We start from the raw sequence: 16,553 nt of genomic DNA, 5'->3' as shown, positions 1-16,553 counted from the left end.
AACACCATCCAATTTAACCAAACTATTTGTCAGAAGGCCTTTTGGGGTTGAGATTACTTACAGTCAAATTCAAAAGTTTAAAGCCAACGATTTGTGCAAAATCAAATCAAATTTAGGTACACTTTTAGGTTACCAATACTAGTCTTTTTTTTAGTATAATATTTTCACAGGTATTGTCTACTGATAAAACAAAAAATTTCACCTAAATTTATTTCAGTAAATCAGTGAGTGATTAATTAATTAGACGCTGTTAATTTTACATGGCATCTTTTTTGTCAAAAGTTTAAAGCATTTCATGAAAAATAGCGACAGCGTTCGAATTTTTTCTTCTAATTTTGCTATTCAATTAACCATCTTGAGAAACAATTTTGTACCTGAAATTAACGAAAAATTTCGATAATTAACCAAGTTATTAATTTTCTCTTTTAACATTGGTTTCTATGGCGATGAATTGAATTGGAGTAATTAATCACGCCCCGATGGGTCAGAATTTTTGAAAATGGTATCACAAGAAAATACCAACCATTCTGAATAATTTCTGAGAAATTTCGATGTCCTTAGGTCAATTGTTCTCCGCGAAGTCATGTTTTAATGTTTTATGCTAATTTTTTCCATTGAGTTCAATGGGAAAATTCGAACGAAACAAGATAATGTGAATTTTGTCGAGAACGATTGACCTAAGGACATCATAATTTCTCAGAAATTATTCAGTATGCTTTTGTTTTTTTTGTGAAATTATTTATAAAAATTTTGACCTATCGGGTCGTGATTAATTACTCTTATTAAATTTATCGCCATAGAAACCAATGTTGAACGAGAAAGTTCATAACTTGGTTCATGATCGATTTTTTCGGTTGATTTTTTGCACGAAGGCTGCTCTTAAATTGTTCAATTGAATAGCAAAATTAGAAGAAAAAATTCGAACGCTGTCGCTATTTTTCATGAAATGCTTTAAACTTTTGACAAAAAAGATGCCATGTAAAATTAACAGCGTCTAATTAATTAATCACTCACTGATTTACTGAAATAAATTTAGGTGAAATTTTTTGTTTTATCAGTAGACAATACCTGTGAAAATATTATACTAAAAAAAGACTAGTATTGGTAACCTAAAAGTGTACCTAAATTTGATTTGATTTTGCACAAATCGTTGGCTTTAAACTTTTGAATATGACTGTATAAGTATTTAGCTCGAATGGGTGAGATTGAATATCTTTGTTACATTGCCAGCTGTTTCGGTATTTGGATGGGAATTTCATTCCTTGATATTACATATTTGCTGACTGATTCCGTGAATAAGTGGATAACCAAGAGAGAAACCAGGATCTTGGTTCTTAGTCCATTCGACAAGAGGCCGGGTAGGAGTAAAATATCGTTAGGGTCATTGAGAACTGCTTAGCTTTTTTATTGTATTTATCTGTAATAAAAATGATGTTCACTTGATACATCTATTTTAATGAAATTATTATCATTATTATTACTAAAGAGATTAAGGTTGGAATAGGTAAACTGTAAAAGTCAAGTGTGACTGGACTAATCGAAGATAATAAAGTTCGATTAGAAAGTGCAATTTATTAATACAGTTGAACTTAATTTTACCAGGTAAGGTAAATAAGGTTTTGATTCAAAAATGTGAATGCATAATTCAGAGTGAAATTTGATTTCAATCAGGTCAAGAGAGTGAAATGATCATAATAACGATAGTAATAATAATCACAATAATCACAATAAGAGAAAAAAAGGTTTTATCTCTACTTGATTACTTCATTTTAAAGGTGAGGTTAGGAATTTTGCAGTTGATTATAATGATGGTTGAAGTAAAAAAAGGTGAAAAAGCTACTTGAAATCATTTGAAGAAAATGATTTTTGCTTTCAATTCTTAATTTTTGTTAAAAAACTTGAATATGAAACTAATTTGAATATCAACAGTCAATAATAACAATTTACTGATCCATGAAAGTCAAATTACGTTAGCTTCATTCCGTTGAGACAGTAACACATTGAGTCAAAAGGGTATAGCTTATGCAATGTACCCTATTTCATTCACGATTGTAACCAATTAACACTAAAAATAAATCCAAATAGTATCACAAATGGTTAAAATAAAAGATATAAGTTACTAGATAATTAAATAAATTATCAATCAAGAGCTGAATTCAAGAAAAAACGATTAAAATGAGACAATTATGAATTCAAAAAATTGTCCTTAAGGTTAAGGCAACAATGGCTGATTGTTACCCTTTCCAGAAGCCTCGCAATTATGGCGCTCAATCTGGTTATGGGGGGAAATTTGAATATTAAAAAAGTCATATTTTTGAAAAATTGTTAAATGTTAATTGTTTGATTGACTAAATATTCAGTTAACTGTTGGATACCTCTAAATGGTGAGTACAATTTGAAATAGTTTTACATATGAAGATGATTAAGAAAACTATTAATCTTGATAATAATATTCAAAATAATACACTTTTCTTGAACCTTCATTTAACTCCACTCATCCTGATTTATTAACCAGTGTTTTATAAGAAACATTTTCTTGCTTTTATTTATAAACAAAATATTTTTGCTTCTTTTTTTTCTTAATAGCTATTAATAATTGTTTAACATTTGTGTTCACCAACAACAACATTATTAGTTTGATTAAATCAATTGAAATGAAAGCCTGATTATAGCCAACATCAACCTTTTTGGATTGGATTCACCCTCAGCCAATTTACATTACCAAGTCAAAATATTATATTTTGGATTTCTTTTTATTTCTGGTCTTTCAACCTTCCATACCTATAAGGCTGGCCAATATGGTAAGTGTAAGAATTAATAAATTAACAATAAAATTCATTGATATGATTGAAATTGAAAGGATTGTTGATAGATTTATGGTTAAAGATATAAAATTTTGAACCTATTTCAAGCTTACCTTTTCAAGCAGCAACTTCAAATTTTCACCTGAAAGTCAGTCTCATGATTGGCATAACAAAAGGAAAGTGAAAGCTTTTGTATTTATCAGAATCAATTGATGATGATTAAACCTGATTCATTAAACATTAACTTCACAAGGTTATTATGTAAGACCAATGACTTTGGAGACTATCAACTTGATTGTTACCCATTGAAGCCTTCAATTTTTTCTTAGCCATAGACTTAAAATTGAGGCTTTTGATTAAAGGCTTTCAATTTTTACCCTTTTACTATTTTAATATTGGGTATCAATGAAATGGAAACAACAATTTGTTATTGTTGTGAGAGATTCATTCAATTATTATACCAGTTTACTTGGTAAACCCAATATCAACGATAGACTTTATTTCATCGATCAGTAGAATAGAGCAAGTTTTTTGTTGATTGTTATGGGGTTAACCATCACGATTATTTGTTTGTTGTTACAAAGATTGTCTTGTTGATCAACAACAGCTCAACAATGATAGAATTGCGATGTTCATGATACCATTCATATAAATGAAACAAAACTTTCTCTTCAATCAGTCGATTCTGTTGTTGTTTCTCATGTCTCTTCATCACTTCAATGGTTTGCTGTTTCGCCAAACTGATTGTTATTCCTGATTATTTTTACTATTTCTTCTCACAGTTAACGTAAATGATTCCAATCGTTAACTGTTGTTAGCCAATTAATCTATAAACTTATTGAGATTAGACTCTTAAAATATTGAATAATTACATTGAAGATATCATCATTGACCATCTCAAATCTTCTCATCATTCTCAGGTTTAATGTGATTGCTATTAACTTACAAACATTTTTCATCTCTTAATTTCTCAATTAACCAACATTTGTTAATTTCTCACTCTCTTGCAGTTAATCATTGATTCTTAATTATCATGTTATTAATATGATGACTGATTAAAGTGAATTGGATCAACAGACTGAAAGAAATTACAATTAGGTTGGAAATATTGAAGCCTCGCTTTTCCCATCTTCACTGGATTTTATCGGATAATATCAATGATTTGTTATCCTACAATTGATACTAACCTTGATTGAAACCATTTTTCACATTTAATCAATTTACGAAATAATTAATTGCTCACTTAATTGTTTCCCTTAATTGTTAAATATTAAAAGAAAAGAAAAGAACTGATTTTTTTACAATTTGATTTGTGCGCTTTTTTTAGGTTGTGTAAAAGGTTAATAGAGGCAAGTTTGGGTTTAGTGAAAATAGCCAAAAGAGTTACATTTACATTTTTGTTGCATTGTTTCTTCGTGATTATCTCATATTAATTACTATTTGTAATTCACTTTATTAATCAGTTTATTGTTCAATTATTAATAATGGTACAGAATGGATTAATTAGCCGTGACCAGAGTTACCTAATTTAATGCAATGTTAATCATCAATTGTCTACAGCCTACAAGAATCTTTTTCAGGGTTAAAAGTTTACCAATTGAACCTTCTGGTACTCTTGGTTTTTGCCTGATTACCTGTTGATCTTATTGTTGGTAAGTAATTATTATAATCAACTTTTCAACTCTAATTAACTAATTAACCTTCTCATCAAATTTACGTATTTATGATTAAAACTGACAGCTTCAACTGGCTCCGATAATCCGTGCTGTCCACCAGACGATCGTGTTTGCTGACATCTTCTGACTGGTCATATGTTATACAATTTCAGGCGACAATTGACAAATTATGGTGAATCAAGTATCCTTAAATATCAGTAACTGTTGTCATCATGATTACTGTCGAGATAATTACTTTTCTTTTGATTTTTCACCAATCAATTGTGTTTGTACACCAAATGGATGTGAAAATTTCACTTAAATGGCCTTATTGATCTAACAATTTGCTTGAAATATTCATATAATCAAGAAGATTTACTTATTTGTAAACAAGAAAGTTACCCTTGGGTTCCGGGTTAATTGGTTCAACTTGTTAATTTGATTCCGTGAATTAAACCAGATTTGCTGTTGTAGGTTGATAGCTTGAAGGTTAGTAGTACCAGATAAAGGAAAACATTGAAATAAGCCAAATTCAATCATAAAAGCCCAACCTTACACTTTAATTTAAGGTTAAACAATAATGTTAATCAACATTTCAACCAGAGATGATTAAAATCTATTATTTATTACCAACGCAAGGTATAAAAGCAAAATCCAATAACAAGGTAAGCAATTTGAATAAATATATAAAAGTACAGTTAACAAAACATAAATCAGTGTGATATTTTGATTCTTCCTCTTGATTATGTACATTTTATTAAGTACTGGTTAATCTTGTTCGTAGGTCACTTAATATAACCGGATCAACGTTAATTTAATGTTAAAACTTGGCTTCTATTTTAACTTGAAAATCTACCAAGGACCAGTTCTTTATGGATCCACACACACACACACATCCAAGAAAATAAGGACAGCTGAAAAGATATTACTTGCTTTAACCAAATAACCAATTAATTGACCAGATTTTTCCGGTTAAAGGTGAGGTTGATTAGATTTTTTCAGTGAAAAAAATCAGGAAATTAAAACCATAAAGAGACTCAATTAAATGACAAATGATATTAATCAATTGATTAATGGTTTAAAGATGGATTCATTACAAGACTTGGGAAGTGACTCGATTAATCATTAAACATGTAAGTTGTTTTGGAAAATAAAATGTTTGATTGTTATTTTCAAGTCCAAATAATTAAAGTGAACATGATTTAAAGCTTGATCAAATTATGATTGCTTAATGTCAATCATTAATTTGAAAAGTAATATTTGCCCGAATCAAGCGGTTTACTGTTAACTTGATCAAATGATTTAAACTTTAATCTTGTTTCTAACCTGAACAGGATACATTTGTATTATTTTGACTTGTCCAATCAAACATTATGTAAAATATTATTGTAATTTCATTGAATCGTTTCAACCATTTCTCAAGAAACTAGTCAGATGGCGATTGATGAACAAAATGAACATGATTAAACTGATCTTTACAAAAGATGAAAAGAGTGAGTAAAAAAGACGATCATTTTGTCATTACTTTAATCAACATCATTGAAAACAAATGCGATCTCACAGTTTGAGTTAAAAGTGCAAAAAAAATCAACGGATGAACAAGAAAAAGATATTGCCTTAAGCTTAATTCAATCACTACCAAGCACGGCATCATCATGATCAGTATCATGATAATCATCAAGATAATCAAGATAGTCATCACATTCAAATCTGAAAACTGAAAAAAAAGCCAAAGCCAAAGAGAACCAAATCTTTAAGCAAACCTACAAGACAAAGACCGCAGCAAGGCCTAAGTAAAGACTTGGAAACAAGTGAAATCATTTTAAGGTTCAAATTGCTTCTGATTGACTTAAATACATAAATTAATGATTCTTTACAATTACAGGAATCAATGAAGAGCTGAAACTGGAGTCAAGAAGAGCAAGACTTTGGATTCATTGACTGTCCATTCAACTAAAGCAAAATTATCCGATTTCCACTTTCAATGGACAAAGAACTGGTTGAATGAAGAGCCTTTTCAACGTGTGCAACTGTTACAATTAAAGTTAATCAAGGCTCGGGATTGAGTGAAAGTTTCCAATTTAATCTCCTTTCAGGAAGTCATCCTGATCTTGTATTTTGTTGTGAAAAGTGTTGCCAAATTTTACAATTTTTACCTCAACAATTTACTAATTATCTGGTTGTTTCCTATCCTTGCTAACAACCATTGATTTAATCCTTGCACTTTGAGTTATCCTGAGTAAACCTCTCTAAATTGTTGATATAACTTTAGATTAATCTATTGGATTTGTGGATTGTGACCCTGATGCAAAATTTACGATTAAACAACAATTGAATTGAAACAGATTATAAATCTTTTCATAAACCTTTTCAAATTGAGTTCAATTCATCTTCTGTTGATACAAATCAACCTTGAACCTTCAACTCAACAATTAATTACTAATCTTTGATCATTTTTTTCTTTGGGCCGAGACTGCAACAATCAAGACTTACTAATTGTAAGTGAGCAATTGAAAAATTCAAGTTTCCTTTGAAACCAGAAATGATATTATAATATTACTGTGCATTGTTAGACCTGAAAAAATATATAAAAGTGATTCAGATTTGTAGATAAATTTGATTAACCTTCAACGTTTATCATTATAATCATCATAATAGGATTTGACTTTCACTTAAATGGGAACCCAAAAAAACTAATTTCATTTCAATGGTAAATAATAGCATTAAAATCATCGATTGTATTAAAAGGTTTGTTTGTTGAGCCATTGAGTTATATTCATCAAATTTTGATTTAGATTTTTTAACAATAAACTTGGAAAAATTATCGCTAACATATTAATAACAATTTGTTAATTTTGATTGAATGATAAAATGTCTGAACCATTTCATTATTGAACAAATAGGATATTCAAATCAGTACAAGGTTAGTAATGAACAAACCATTTCAAACGTTAAACATCAACAGACGGAATTAACAGTCAAATAGTCCTTAGATTAGTGATATAATTAAAGATTAAATTAATGGTTGAAATGGTGGTTAAATTGGCGATTAAATTGAACAATTGTTAAAGGTTAAAACTGGTTCAATTGTGATCAAGATATCTTCAGGATCAACAGTTCTAGTAAATCAAGAATTTGCTTTGAATCGAGAATTGTGTAAAGGTTTGATTGTTTATTAGCGTTACTATCAACTATTTTTATCTTTAAATGTTAACAATTATTAATACCAATTGATGTAATTAAGAAATGGATATTAATCATGAAGGAACTTGAATTAGCATCAATAGAGATGGTGATTATTCAGAAGCTGCTATTTGCTAGTCTTTTGATGGCAAGATTCAGAAGCGTAATCAAAAACACATTACATTACAATTGTTTTATTTATTTATAATTATCATTAAAATTGCTGTTACTATATTGTTAACTGACAAACAAGTAGTCATGAATACATTTTTTCCCGTTGATTAGTATTAATAATGAAGAAATGGTTAAATTGTAATGTAAATCCGTCAATTTTTTTCAATTTTTTTCTCTTCGCTTTCAACTGCAGATGAAAAAATTTCCGTACTCTTCATTTATTTATATAGTTGTTTATAATAAATTATATCGTAACATCAATTTATTATTAGATTTTAATTTTGCTTTTTGTGTTGATTTTATTTAGTACTCACTTCATCCTCATTAACATCATCATCAACATCATCAGTTAACTTTCTTTTTACGGTAAACGTTGAGTTGTAATGCATAAGTGAAAGTTAACTCGGAATCAATTCAACTCTCAATTATTTGATGGTGAATCCTGTTTCTTTTTAATCATCATTTCCATAAGATGATGATACGGAAAAATGAGATTTCCAAAAATCACTCTCTAATATGCATAAATAAACAATATTAATATGTTTTGCTGAGCTTGTTGCACCATTCACACAATTGTGAGTATTGAATGTTGTCAGAAAAATTAAGATAATAACAACTGTTAACTGATTTGATTAATCAATTAATATTATACAACTGAAGATTGGAATGATAATCTTGTTTGAGTTGAAATATTTATATAAATAAATATTTATTTTTTCAGAAAAATGGCAAATGATTACAAGTTAATTCCAATTATCCTGGCTTGATTATGGTGCTTTCCGATTCTTCAGTTCAACAGGTTTCATGGTTTAAAGTATATCGGATTGTATTGTTTTCAACCTTTTTTTTTGTAAAACCAAATATTATTACAAACAACTGGAAGCTGGATTCCAATTTATATTTTAATCAACAGAGAATCATGAATTATCATTTCTTTTTTTGTGGCTTAACTCAAACACAATTAGCTATTCCTTTGTTTGCTTGATTGGAGAAGAGAGTGGAACCAGGTAATGTACTTGTAAAGTGATCTTTGATCAGTGTTACTTCGCTATTTGGTTATTATGATTATCCAGTTAATCATTGAAATTACGTGACTTGATTTACTTTCAGGTAATTACAATCAACACGGTATTGACCAAATACACCAAATGATATTGAATGAAAGAATTGATAAGAAGTAAACCAAACTCTTTTTTTCCTCGCCAAGAAAACAAGATCTGATGATGATAATAGTGATGAAGGTTGTTTGTTAACATCAACAGTTTGCACTTCTTTTTCTTTCATTAACTTTACTTTGATGGTTCAATATTGATGTTGTTATTGTCTAATGGTGAAAAGAATTAAGAACATGATTGTAACACCTAATTGTTTATCTTTGCATCACGATGATGTTAGAGCAGTTCAACAAAAGCAAGCCAGTTGCAGATTAACCAACCAAATAACGTTCAACTATAGCAAAATAAACACCATACACAACAGGCAGTATTACAAACTGAATAGGCAAAGATAGTAGATATTTTGGCCTCAAAAAATGGCCAGAAAAGAGCGAAAATATAGCCGCCAATTTACCATTTTTGATTAACCATGAAACAAGTCAAGAAAAGGTGAGTCCAAATTAAAATCAGTTTTTCTCCTTCTAACCAAGTTTAGGTCAATTGGATGAATTGGGTTAACCATTTGATGATTACAAGGATTAAAGATGATTATGTTGTTGATTGACTTGATCATTTTCGACTCCCTAATCACTAATAAACTTGAAAACAACAATAGATATTCACATATTGGAAACAAACGTTCAATGTAACCAAAGAGTAAAGCCGAAACCAACTCTTTGAGTTTAACCGTTAAATTTAAAAATAGCAGACGTCATTGTCATTTGACCCTTTTGAGGGACTGTTGATTAATTATGGGTAAAACATTTGGAGGTTTTCATTCACTGAATTAATATTTTGACTTGCCATCAAAAATAACAATTTAAATTGATTGCAATAGTCGAGATTGATCATGATTGGACATGATCTTGAAAAAAAAATTTAATTTCACTATTTTTCAGGGTTAGTTGGAATGAAAGGGACTCTAAGTTTCTCGCCAGAAGAGAGTGAATTTTTTTGCTGATATTTTTTACCTTTTCACAATTGTTGTGATGTTTACTACCTAAACAGGTATATATATAATGTATAATAATAAAAAGGTAATAATAATAGTTTACGAGATTGATTATGATACAGATGAGAGCATTTTGTTGGTGTAGGAGAAGGCCAGGCTTTGGTTGATCAATGGATGGTCAAAAATATATAATTCATGGTTGATCGATTATGAATTAGCCTAGATTTAATTTATATTTAAGATAATTTATGATTGTAAAAACTGAGAGATGAAAAGTGCGCATAATAATAAATTGTGTGGTCAAAATGAACCCAAAAAAAGGTAATCAAGTCAATCAGAATACTGATTCTCATCATTTTCATTTCCATCATCACCATCAATTTACCAAGTCTACCCATTTGTTATTATTTTGGTTGTTTGTGTGTTGATGGCCGCTCATGTAAGCACCATATTGACGGTGATGGTGATGATGGTTATAATCAGTGAGGCATGATTAACTGCAAACTTTGGCTTATAATGATAATGGATAATAACAACACAGAAAAGTGAACGATCAAAGAATCAGCAAAAAAAGGTAAAAGTTGAGATGAAAACGATGATCACTTCAACTGTCAATCATTTCATTACACCATCTTCATCAATTCAATTTAGTTGCCTTGTCTATTGATTATGATTAGTGAAATGATTAAGGTAAAAATGATTTTCTCTTCAACTTACATCGCAACCAACTTCAATATTTTGCTCACATTTTAATTCAAGTGTCCATTTATTCAATTGGATTCATTTTAACATTAACATTTAAATTAATCATTAATTGCAAGACATTTACATATTGGTAACAATTTCTTTATTCAAATTAGCTTCATTTCCAGCTTACCAAAGTGAAGCATAACATTTTAACGTTAAGTTACACACGATGTTGAGTTCAATTGTTTTGAGTTTCACTTTTTTTGTATTTAATTGTGCATTTAGGTTGATCTTTCATTAAACCATTCAAATATTGAAACATTGAGATTGTCAAATGTGTTGCCGTTTCTTTAATCAGAGATATGTTTCACACAAAATCGCATGCAATGAAATTGATTTTTGGTTTGAGTTGCAATTGAATTTAACCGGTGAACTTTTTGAACAATTGAAACCATTAGAATCAAAGAGCGTAACAAATTTTGAATATAATTAAAGGTAAAAATTTTAGATTGGTCATTAAAACATCACAACGGTAAACCTTTCCAATTTATTGATGGAGTTTAAATTGTGTAAAGGTAGCTGAAATTGGTCTGAACAGCTATCATAATGGGTTCCATTAGTAATAATTGAGATCCTTTGAGATGCCAAAAAGATAACGAATGAAGCGGAAATTTCATGGACAGGGTTCATATCATTTAAATGGTGATAGTTTGTGATGATAGACGATAAAATTTGGCCTTCAAGTGCCATGGAATCGGAGATTTTAATAAAATGCCGATGAACATCATATATTGTAGGAGTTATCGTCCAGTTTCACAGTTGAAATACAGCAGCTTTTAGTGATTTCATCTACTATTTGGTTTTACGAATTTAGAAATTGCTGGCCCATGAAAAGTCTATTGTTTCCGTTGGCTATTGTTTAGTAACCAATTTGATCCAAAAATCCATTGGATGAACAGCAGTTGAATGAGTCTTTTGATGGTTGTATTAAAAGGCGCTTTTTATCACAGACATTGTTGATTGTTATTCTCATATTGGTAGTCAATTTTCTATCCTCATGGAGAACACTGTTTCTAATGAGATCATCTAAGGGTAGGAAGGTGATTTAAGCGAATTAAATGAAGCAGATTAAGTTTTACTCAATTTAGCAGAAGATGAAAATTAATAAACGAAAAATGTACAATTTGCATTTTTTGGTCGCCATCTAATGGTGTCTTTTTCAACTACTGTAGTTTCATTCTTTTTCGTGGTTCTCAAGTTTAACATGTAAATCACATGTTTGTTCTGTTGTTTTATTTTTCTTGTCTGTTTATTTCACCTGATTTTTAAAAATGGACAATAAAGACGGAGAATCGAAAAGGCCTACATGTATCATTGTTATGGGCATGGCAGGGTCAGGGAAAACATGTGTCGTTCAGGTAATTCTTTGAGATAATTATTTTGACTCGTTTGGTCATTTTGTACGTCTTTTGTTTAATCTGAATTTTATCATTCCAGCGCCTTACTGGTGATCTTTATTCTAAAGGTAAACCGCCTTATGTTTTAAATTTGGACCCAGCATGTATAGAATTACCATATCCAGCTAACATTGGTAAGATTTACTTTAGATCAATGCTTTTTTTCATATGTTTGATTTACTTTTGATGGCTAGAATCAATCTTTTAAAACGTTTTATTTCCTTGTTGGATAGATATAAGAGACACTGTCAAATATAAAGAAGTCATGAAACAGTATGGACTAGGACCAAATGGTGGTATAATTACATCATTGAATCTCTTCTCAACTCGATTCGATCAAGTTATGCAGCTGCTAGAAAAACGCCGATCAGAACATGAATATGTTATAATTGATACTCCTGGGCAAATCGAAGTGTTTACATGGTCTGCTTCAGGATCAATTATCACCGAGACACTTGCCTCAACTTATCCAACTGTCATTGTTTATGTGATGGATATTGTTCGAAATGTCAACCCAGTTACGTTTATGTCAAATATGCTCTATGCTTGCTCAATCATGTTCAAAACAAAGCTACCTTTTCTTGTTGTGATGAACAAGATTGATGTTCATAGTCATAAGTTTGCATTGGAGTGGATGAATGACTTTGAATCCTTTGAAGCAGCCTTAGAAAGTGAATCATCATACATCAGTAATCTTACCCGATCCATGTCATTGGTTTTGGATACATTTTACAAAGATCTTAAATCAGTAGGATTCTCAGCCGTCTCTGGTGCTGGAATTGACCAATTTTTCAAGTCTATTGATTCAGGAGCTGAAGAGTATTATAAAGTCTATCGTGTTGAATATGAAAGAATAAAAAAAGAAGCAGAGGAAGCCAAGAACAATGAGAAAAAAGAACAAATGAAAAAAGTGGAGTCGTCCTCGGGATCTGGTGAAGAATTGATGTCTTTTGGTTCACAAAACATAGAACCTGGTAAATCAACTAGAACGAAACCTAGAACAATATCTATTATTGAAGAAGAAACCAGTGAACAGATGCAGAACGAGTCAAGAGACGTCGAAATTAAAAGCGAAGAAGAAGAAGCAGAAGAAGAAGAAGGTATTTATATGGAAAGTTTGTCCTTTTTACTCAACACTAATTTTATTTTATTTTATTTTCAGATGAAGAGGAGCGTAAAGAATATGAAGAATTCAAAAAATATTTAGCCACAATAAAATAATTTTGTTTAAATTTCGTTTAATTGTAAAAGATTTAAGGTATATCTGAGTTAGTGATTTGATCGTGCAACTGTTTATTCGTAGCCGCGTACTGGTGTAATTGAGCTTCTTGTAGAGCGATGTGATCGTGTAACTGTTGATTTGTTGTTGCATATTGATGCAATTGGGATTCTAAATGTCTGATTTGATCATGCAACTGTTGATTTGTTGTTGCGTATTGATGAAGTTGATGTTTTAAGAGAGCAATTTGATCATGCAATTGTTGATTTGTTGCTGTGAGTTCTTCTAACTCGCTCAATTGATTTTTTAAAGAAGTATTCTCATCTTTTAAACTTGAAATTGACTCGTCTTGTTCTCGGATCAATTGCATTAGAAGTCTATTTTGCTCAGCAGACATTTTTGACTCTGGACCATTGACGGAATCTTCTGGGTTATTTTGCACGGATTTTACTATGGAAGCTGAAATATGAAAAAAAAGATTCCAAAAGTGATATATTATTAGTGACAATGCTAATGATGACTTGAGTTCAATGGAGAATTACCTTCAAGTGTGCGGAATAATTTACAGAATTCATAGTCAAAGATGAGTTGATCAGCTTTTAAAATTTTAATCTGAGGTTTTTGCGATGCAGAACTGAACTTTTCACTTTTAGACACCGAGCGTAATTTATCAAGAAAAATATCCAATCCAACTCTTTTCATTATCGATTCAAGTAAATCTTCTCTGTAAAAAAAAATAAATGTCAATATAAGTAAATTAAAAATCATCAATCAATAACATTTACCTAGTGTAACTTTGGACAGAGTCATTATTATTAAGTATGCATATGCCTAATAGGAAAGCACTCAATCCTGAGATTAATACATCCATGTCATCGTCTTCCATATTACCCAGTTGAACAGTAAGCTGGATAAAGGAATGAAAAAAATTAAATCTAGTGACGATACATAGTTTCTGTAATTAATGTATTGTAAAACTCACGAATGGAATGTTTGAAGGAATCTGAAGAAAATGCGAAACAGCAACCGGACAATCAGATAGCCAATTGCTAAGGAACATGAGCAAACCAATACGAGTTTGGTGTTTTGAATAAGAATGTAAAAGAGAACAGCATTGTTCCATGAGAGATGTCGAAGTTGTTTTCCCTTCAGTTGCCAATTGAACCTTTAAAAGTTGCTCTTTTAGGATATTATTTCCGATGAGCGTATGACTTAAAGCGGTTGAAACAAACCAATTTGAGAGTGGATCATTGGAAAAAAGGCCTCCGCATAAAAGTTGACCCAAGGTAACAGAAGATGCTGCAATGAAAGAAGAAAGCCTAAGAATTCATCGATTTAATATAAAGAAAAGTTTACTCACTTTCTGGAGCATTCGGTAACAACGTTTGAACAACTTGGTCTTTAATAAATTCATTTTGAAAAAGATAACATTCAAAACAGTAGAGAATTGCACATCTCAAATCGAAACATTGTTTTTCATCAACCATAGACATTACAAGAAGAACTAGAAGAGATTTAGGTGGTTCGACTGGAGCCTCTAAAGAACTGAAATATTGTTGATTATGATCATTTCCTCGGATAATTTCGGCGACAGTGTTTATAGCCTAAGTAAATGGATGGAGAAAAGTTTATGAAATTTCTAGAAGAAAAAATAAATTTTGATGACAAACCTCGGTGAGGATATCTGAAGGTATTCCGAGAGTTGAAAGAATATCACAGATCCTTTTCAGGATTCCAGATGAGTGCATAACTTTTTGGCAAGCTGAGGTCACTTGTTGTGGGTTGGAAGGAGAAACAAGAGCTCTTATGACTTGTAAAAAGAAAAGGAAGTTGTTGGAACGGTGTCCACTCCATTCAGTAACATCGAGGAACGGTATCAACCTTTGAATGTAGCTTCCTTCTTTGAAAAAAAATTGATTTGAGTTATTGTTGGTGAGAAGATTTCGGAGAACAATTAAACAATCTTCCACAATTACACCTAAAGAGTCAAAAGAAAAAGATCAATGAGTCATTGAAATTGAAACAATGGTAACTTGGTAGAGTAAAACATACCTCCATCACAGTAACACTCCGTGGCAATTATTTCAAGAAGTCTATCAAAACCATTTTCAAAGGCAACAATTTTTTTAATATTAGCATTTCCTCGTGTCAAATGGACTAATAAAAGTATAGCATCATTACGAATAATATCTCTACCATCTGCAAGAAGGTCGACCAGTCTGGAGACACCCATCGGGCTAGCAAGAATACCATCTTGGATATCCTTGGGCTTATTTCTTAATAAATTTGTAATTAATTTTAGAGCAGGCCAACGTATTTTGAAATCGTATTCCTCTATAAGTTCTATCACTAAGCTGATATTCTTTGTTTTTTTGGCAAACATTTCGGTAAATTGAATTCCGAGATCGTCTGTTTCTTCATTAGGCGATGCAACTCCATTATAGTCCACAGGATCTTCAGTTTGGCCTAAAAAGCAAACGATTAAATCATAGTTAGCAAAATCATGGCAAAAAAATTAGCATAAATTCAATGGAGATGAGCTTACCTGAAATTATATTGTTGAGAGCATCTAAAGTATAACTGATTGCTTCTGGGTCATTACGATCAGTAGACAAAACATTAATTAAAACATCCAATCCTCTGGCTCCAACCTCTAGTCGATAGTCTTTAGACAAAGATTTAAGAGCTCTACAAGCACCTCTGCGATCTTCTGGTAAGGTAGAGGTTTCAACACGACCAATTAGCTTCTCAATCTATAAAGAAACCGGATCAAGAATTGACCATTAATATTTCTGTTGAATAATAACAAGATAAACAAAAATAGCTGTACATTACCGTTTCAGAAACTGTTTCTTGTTCACTCTCTTGAGGATTACCAACCACCTTTTTCCAGCTATTCTTCAAATAATCCATAGCTTGATTTCCTTTTTTGATAACAAAATATCAATAAATAATTTATATATTTATATTAATTAAAACCAATTAATACAAAAATGACAGATGATATACCGTAAAACCTGAATTGAGTTAATCAAATTTAAAATCGATAGAATCGATTGCCATACACATTTAATAAGACTCGTGTATAGATTTGTGTTGATCTATAAATGACTGAAAACCAGGTTTCTGACATTATTTCAAGTTGTATAATAAAACCCGATTTGAATAATGAATTGATGAAGCGTTAACCTATATTCACCTAAGAACTACATGAGTTTTAATTAAGAGCCAATCGGGTCATCAGTGCAGCGCAAAGTGAAACTTCAGA

The 16,553-nt window shown here is 30.7% G+C and overlaps 3 protein-coding genes and 3 long non-coding RNA genes across 7 annotated transcripts in view; 4 read left to right on the top strand and 2 right to left on the bottom strand.

Moving 5' to 3' along the window:
- Positions 1-16,553, top strand: part of LOC107371855 (uncharacterized) — a 135,597-nt gene that overhangs the window by 117,558 nt on the left and 1,486 nt on the right. The gene's annotated exons all lie outside the window — the stretch shown is intronic.
- LOC112539935 (uncharacterized) lies at positions 1,242-1,894 on the bottom strand. Its single transcript, XR_003083928.2, has 2 exons — positions 1,756-1,894; positions 1,242-1,448 (listed from the first exon to the last, which is right to left on the bottom strand). It is a non-coding gene; the product is annotated as an uncharacterized LOC112539935 (long non-coding RNA).
- On the top strand, positions 2,244-4,108 carry LOC149094118 (uncharacterized). The gene is made up of 3 exons (XR_016199291.1): positions 2,244-2,384; positions 2,587-2,801; positions 3,815-4,108. It is a non-coding gene; the product is annotated as an uncharacterized LOC149094118 (long non-coding RNA).
- LOC107371810 (uncharacterized) lies at positions 4,193-5,385 on the top strand. 2 transcript variants are annotated; one of them, XR_016199289.1, is made up of 4 exons: positions 4,193-4,456; positions 4,545-4,948; positions 5,099-5,124; positions 5,244-5,385. It is a non-coding gene; the product is annotated as an uncharacterized LOC107371810 (long non-coding RNA). The 2 variants fall into 2 exon arrangements; XR_016199290.1 differs by lacking the exon at positions 4,193-4,456 and having other exon boundaries at positions 4,815-4,948; positions 5,029-5,124.
- Positions 11,863-13,298, top strand: LOC107371671 (GPN-loop GTPase 1). The gene is made up of 4 exons (XM_015939815.3): positions 11,863-12,027; positions 12,107-12,200; positions 12,300-13,166; positions 13,229-13,298. Exons 1-4 carry the CDS (start codon positions 11,941-11,943, stop codon positions 13,285-13,287), a joined length of 1,107 nt encoding a protein of 368 aa, XP_015795301.1. The 5' UTR covers positions 11,863-11,940; the 3' UTR covers positions 13,288-13,298.
- p115 (General vesicular transport factor p115) lies at positions 13,288-16,315 on the bottom strand. The gene is made up of 9 exons (XM_015939814.3): positions 16,121-16,315; positions 15,831-16,038; positions 15,338-15,751; positions 14,956-15,263; positions 14,646-14,889; positions 14,268-14,584; positions 14,071-14,192; positions 13,828-14,009; positions 13,288-13,744 (listed from the first exon to the last, which is right to left on the bottom strand). Exons 1-9 carry the CDS (start codon positions 16,196-16,198, stop codon positions 13,320-13,322), a joined length of 2,298 nt encoding a protein of 765 aa, XP_015795300.2. The 5' UTR covers positions 16,199-16,315; the 3' UTR covers positions 13,288-13,319.

This window comes from Tetranychus urticae, chromosome 2 (genome assembly GCF_039701765.1).
Source record: "Tetranychus urticae isolate SD_2017Ah chromosome 2, NJAU_TeUrti_SD_1.0, whole genome shotgun sequence".
NCBI classification, from domain to species: domain Eukaryota; kingdom Metazoa; phylum Arthropoda; class Arachnida; order Trombidiformes; family Tetranychidae; genus Tetranychus; species Tetranychus urticae.
This window is presented reverse-complemented; position numbering and strand designations above follow the sequence as displayed.

Coding starts and splice junctions, on each gene's coding strand:
- p115 (XM_015939814.3), bottom strand. CDS start 16,198: ATGGATTATTTGAAGAATAGCTGGAAAAAGGTGGTTGGTAATCCTCAA. Junction 15,264..15,337: donor GGAGTGTTACTGTGATGGAG/GTATGTTTTACT, acceptor TTGACTCTTTAG/GTGTAATTGTGGAAGATTGT. Junction 13,745..13,827: donor ATTATTCCGCACACTTGAAG/GTAATTCTCCAT, acceptor TTCATATTTCAG/CTTCCATAGTAAAATCCGTG.
- LOC107371671 (XM_015939815.3), top strand. CDS start 11,941: ATGGACAATAAAGACGGAGAATCGAAAAGGCCTACATGTATCATTGTT. Junction 12,028..12,106: donor GGAAAACATGTGTCGTTCAG/GTAATTCTTTGA, acceptor TTATCATTCCAG/CGCCTTACTGGTGATCTTTA. Junction 13,167..13,228: donor AGAAGCAGAAGAAGAAGAAG/GTATTTATATGG, acceptor TTTTATTTTCAG/ATGAAGAGGAGCGTAAAGAA.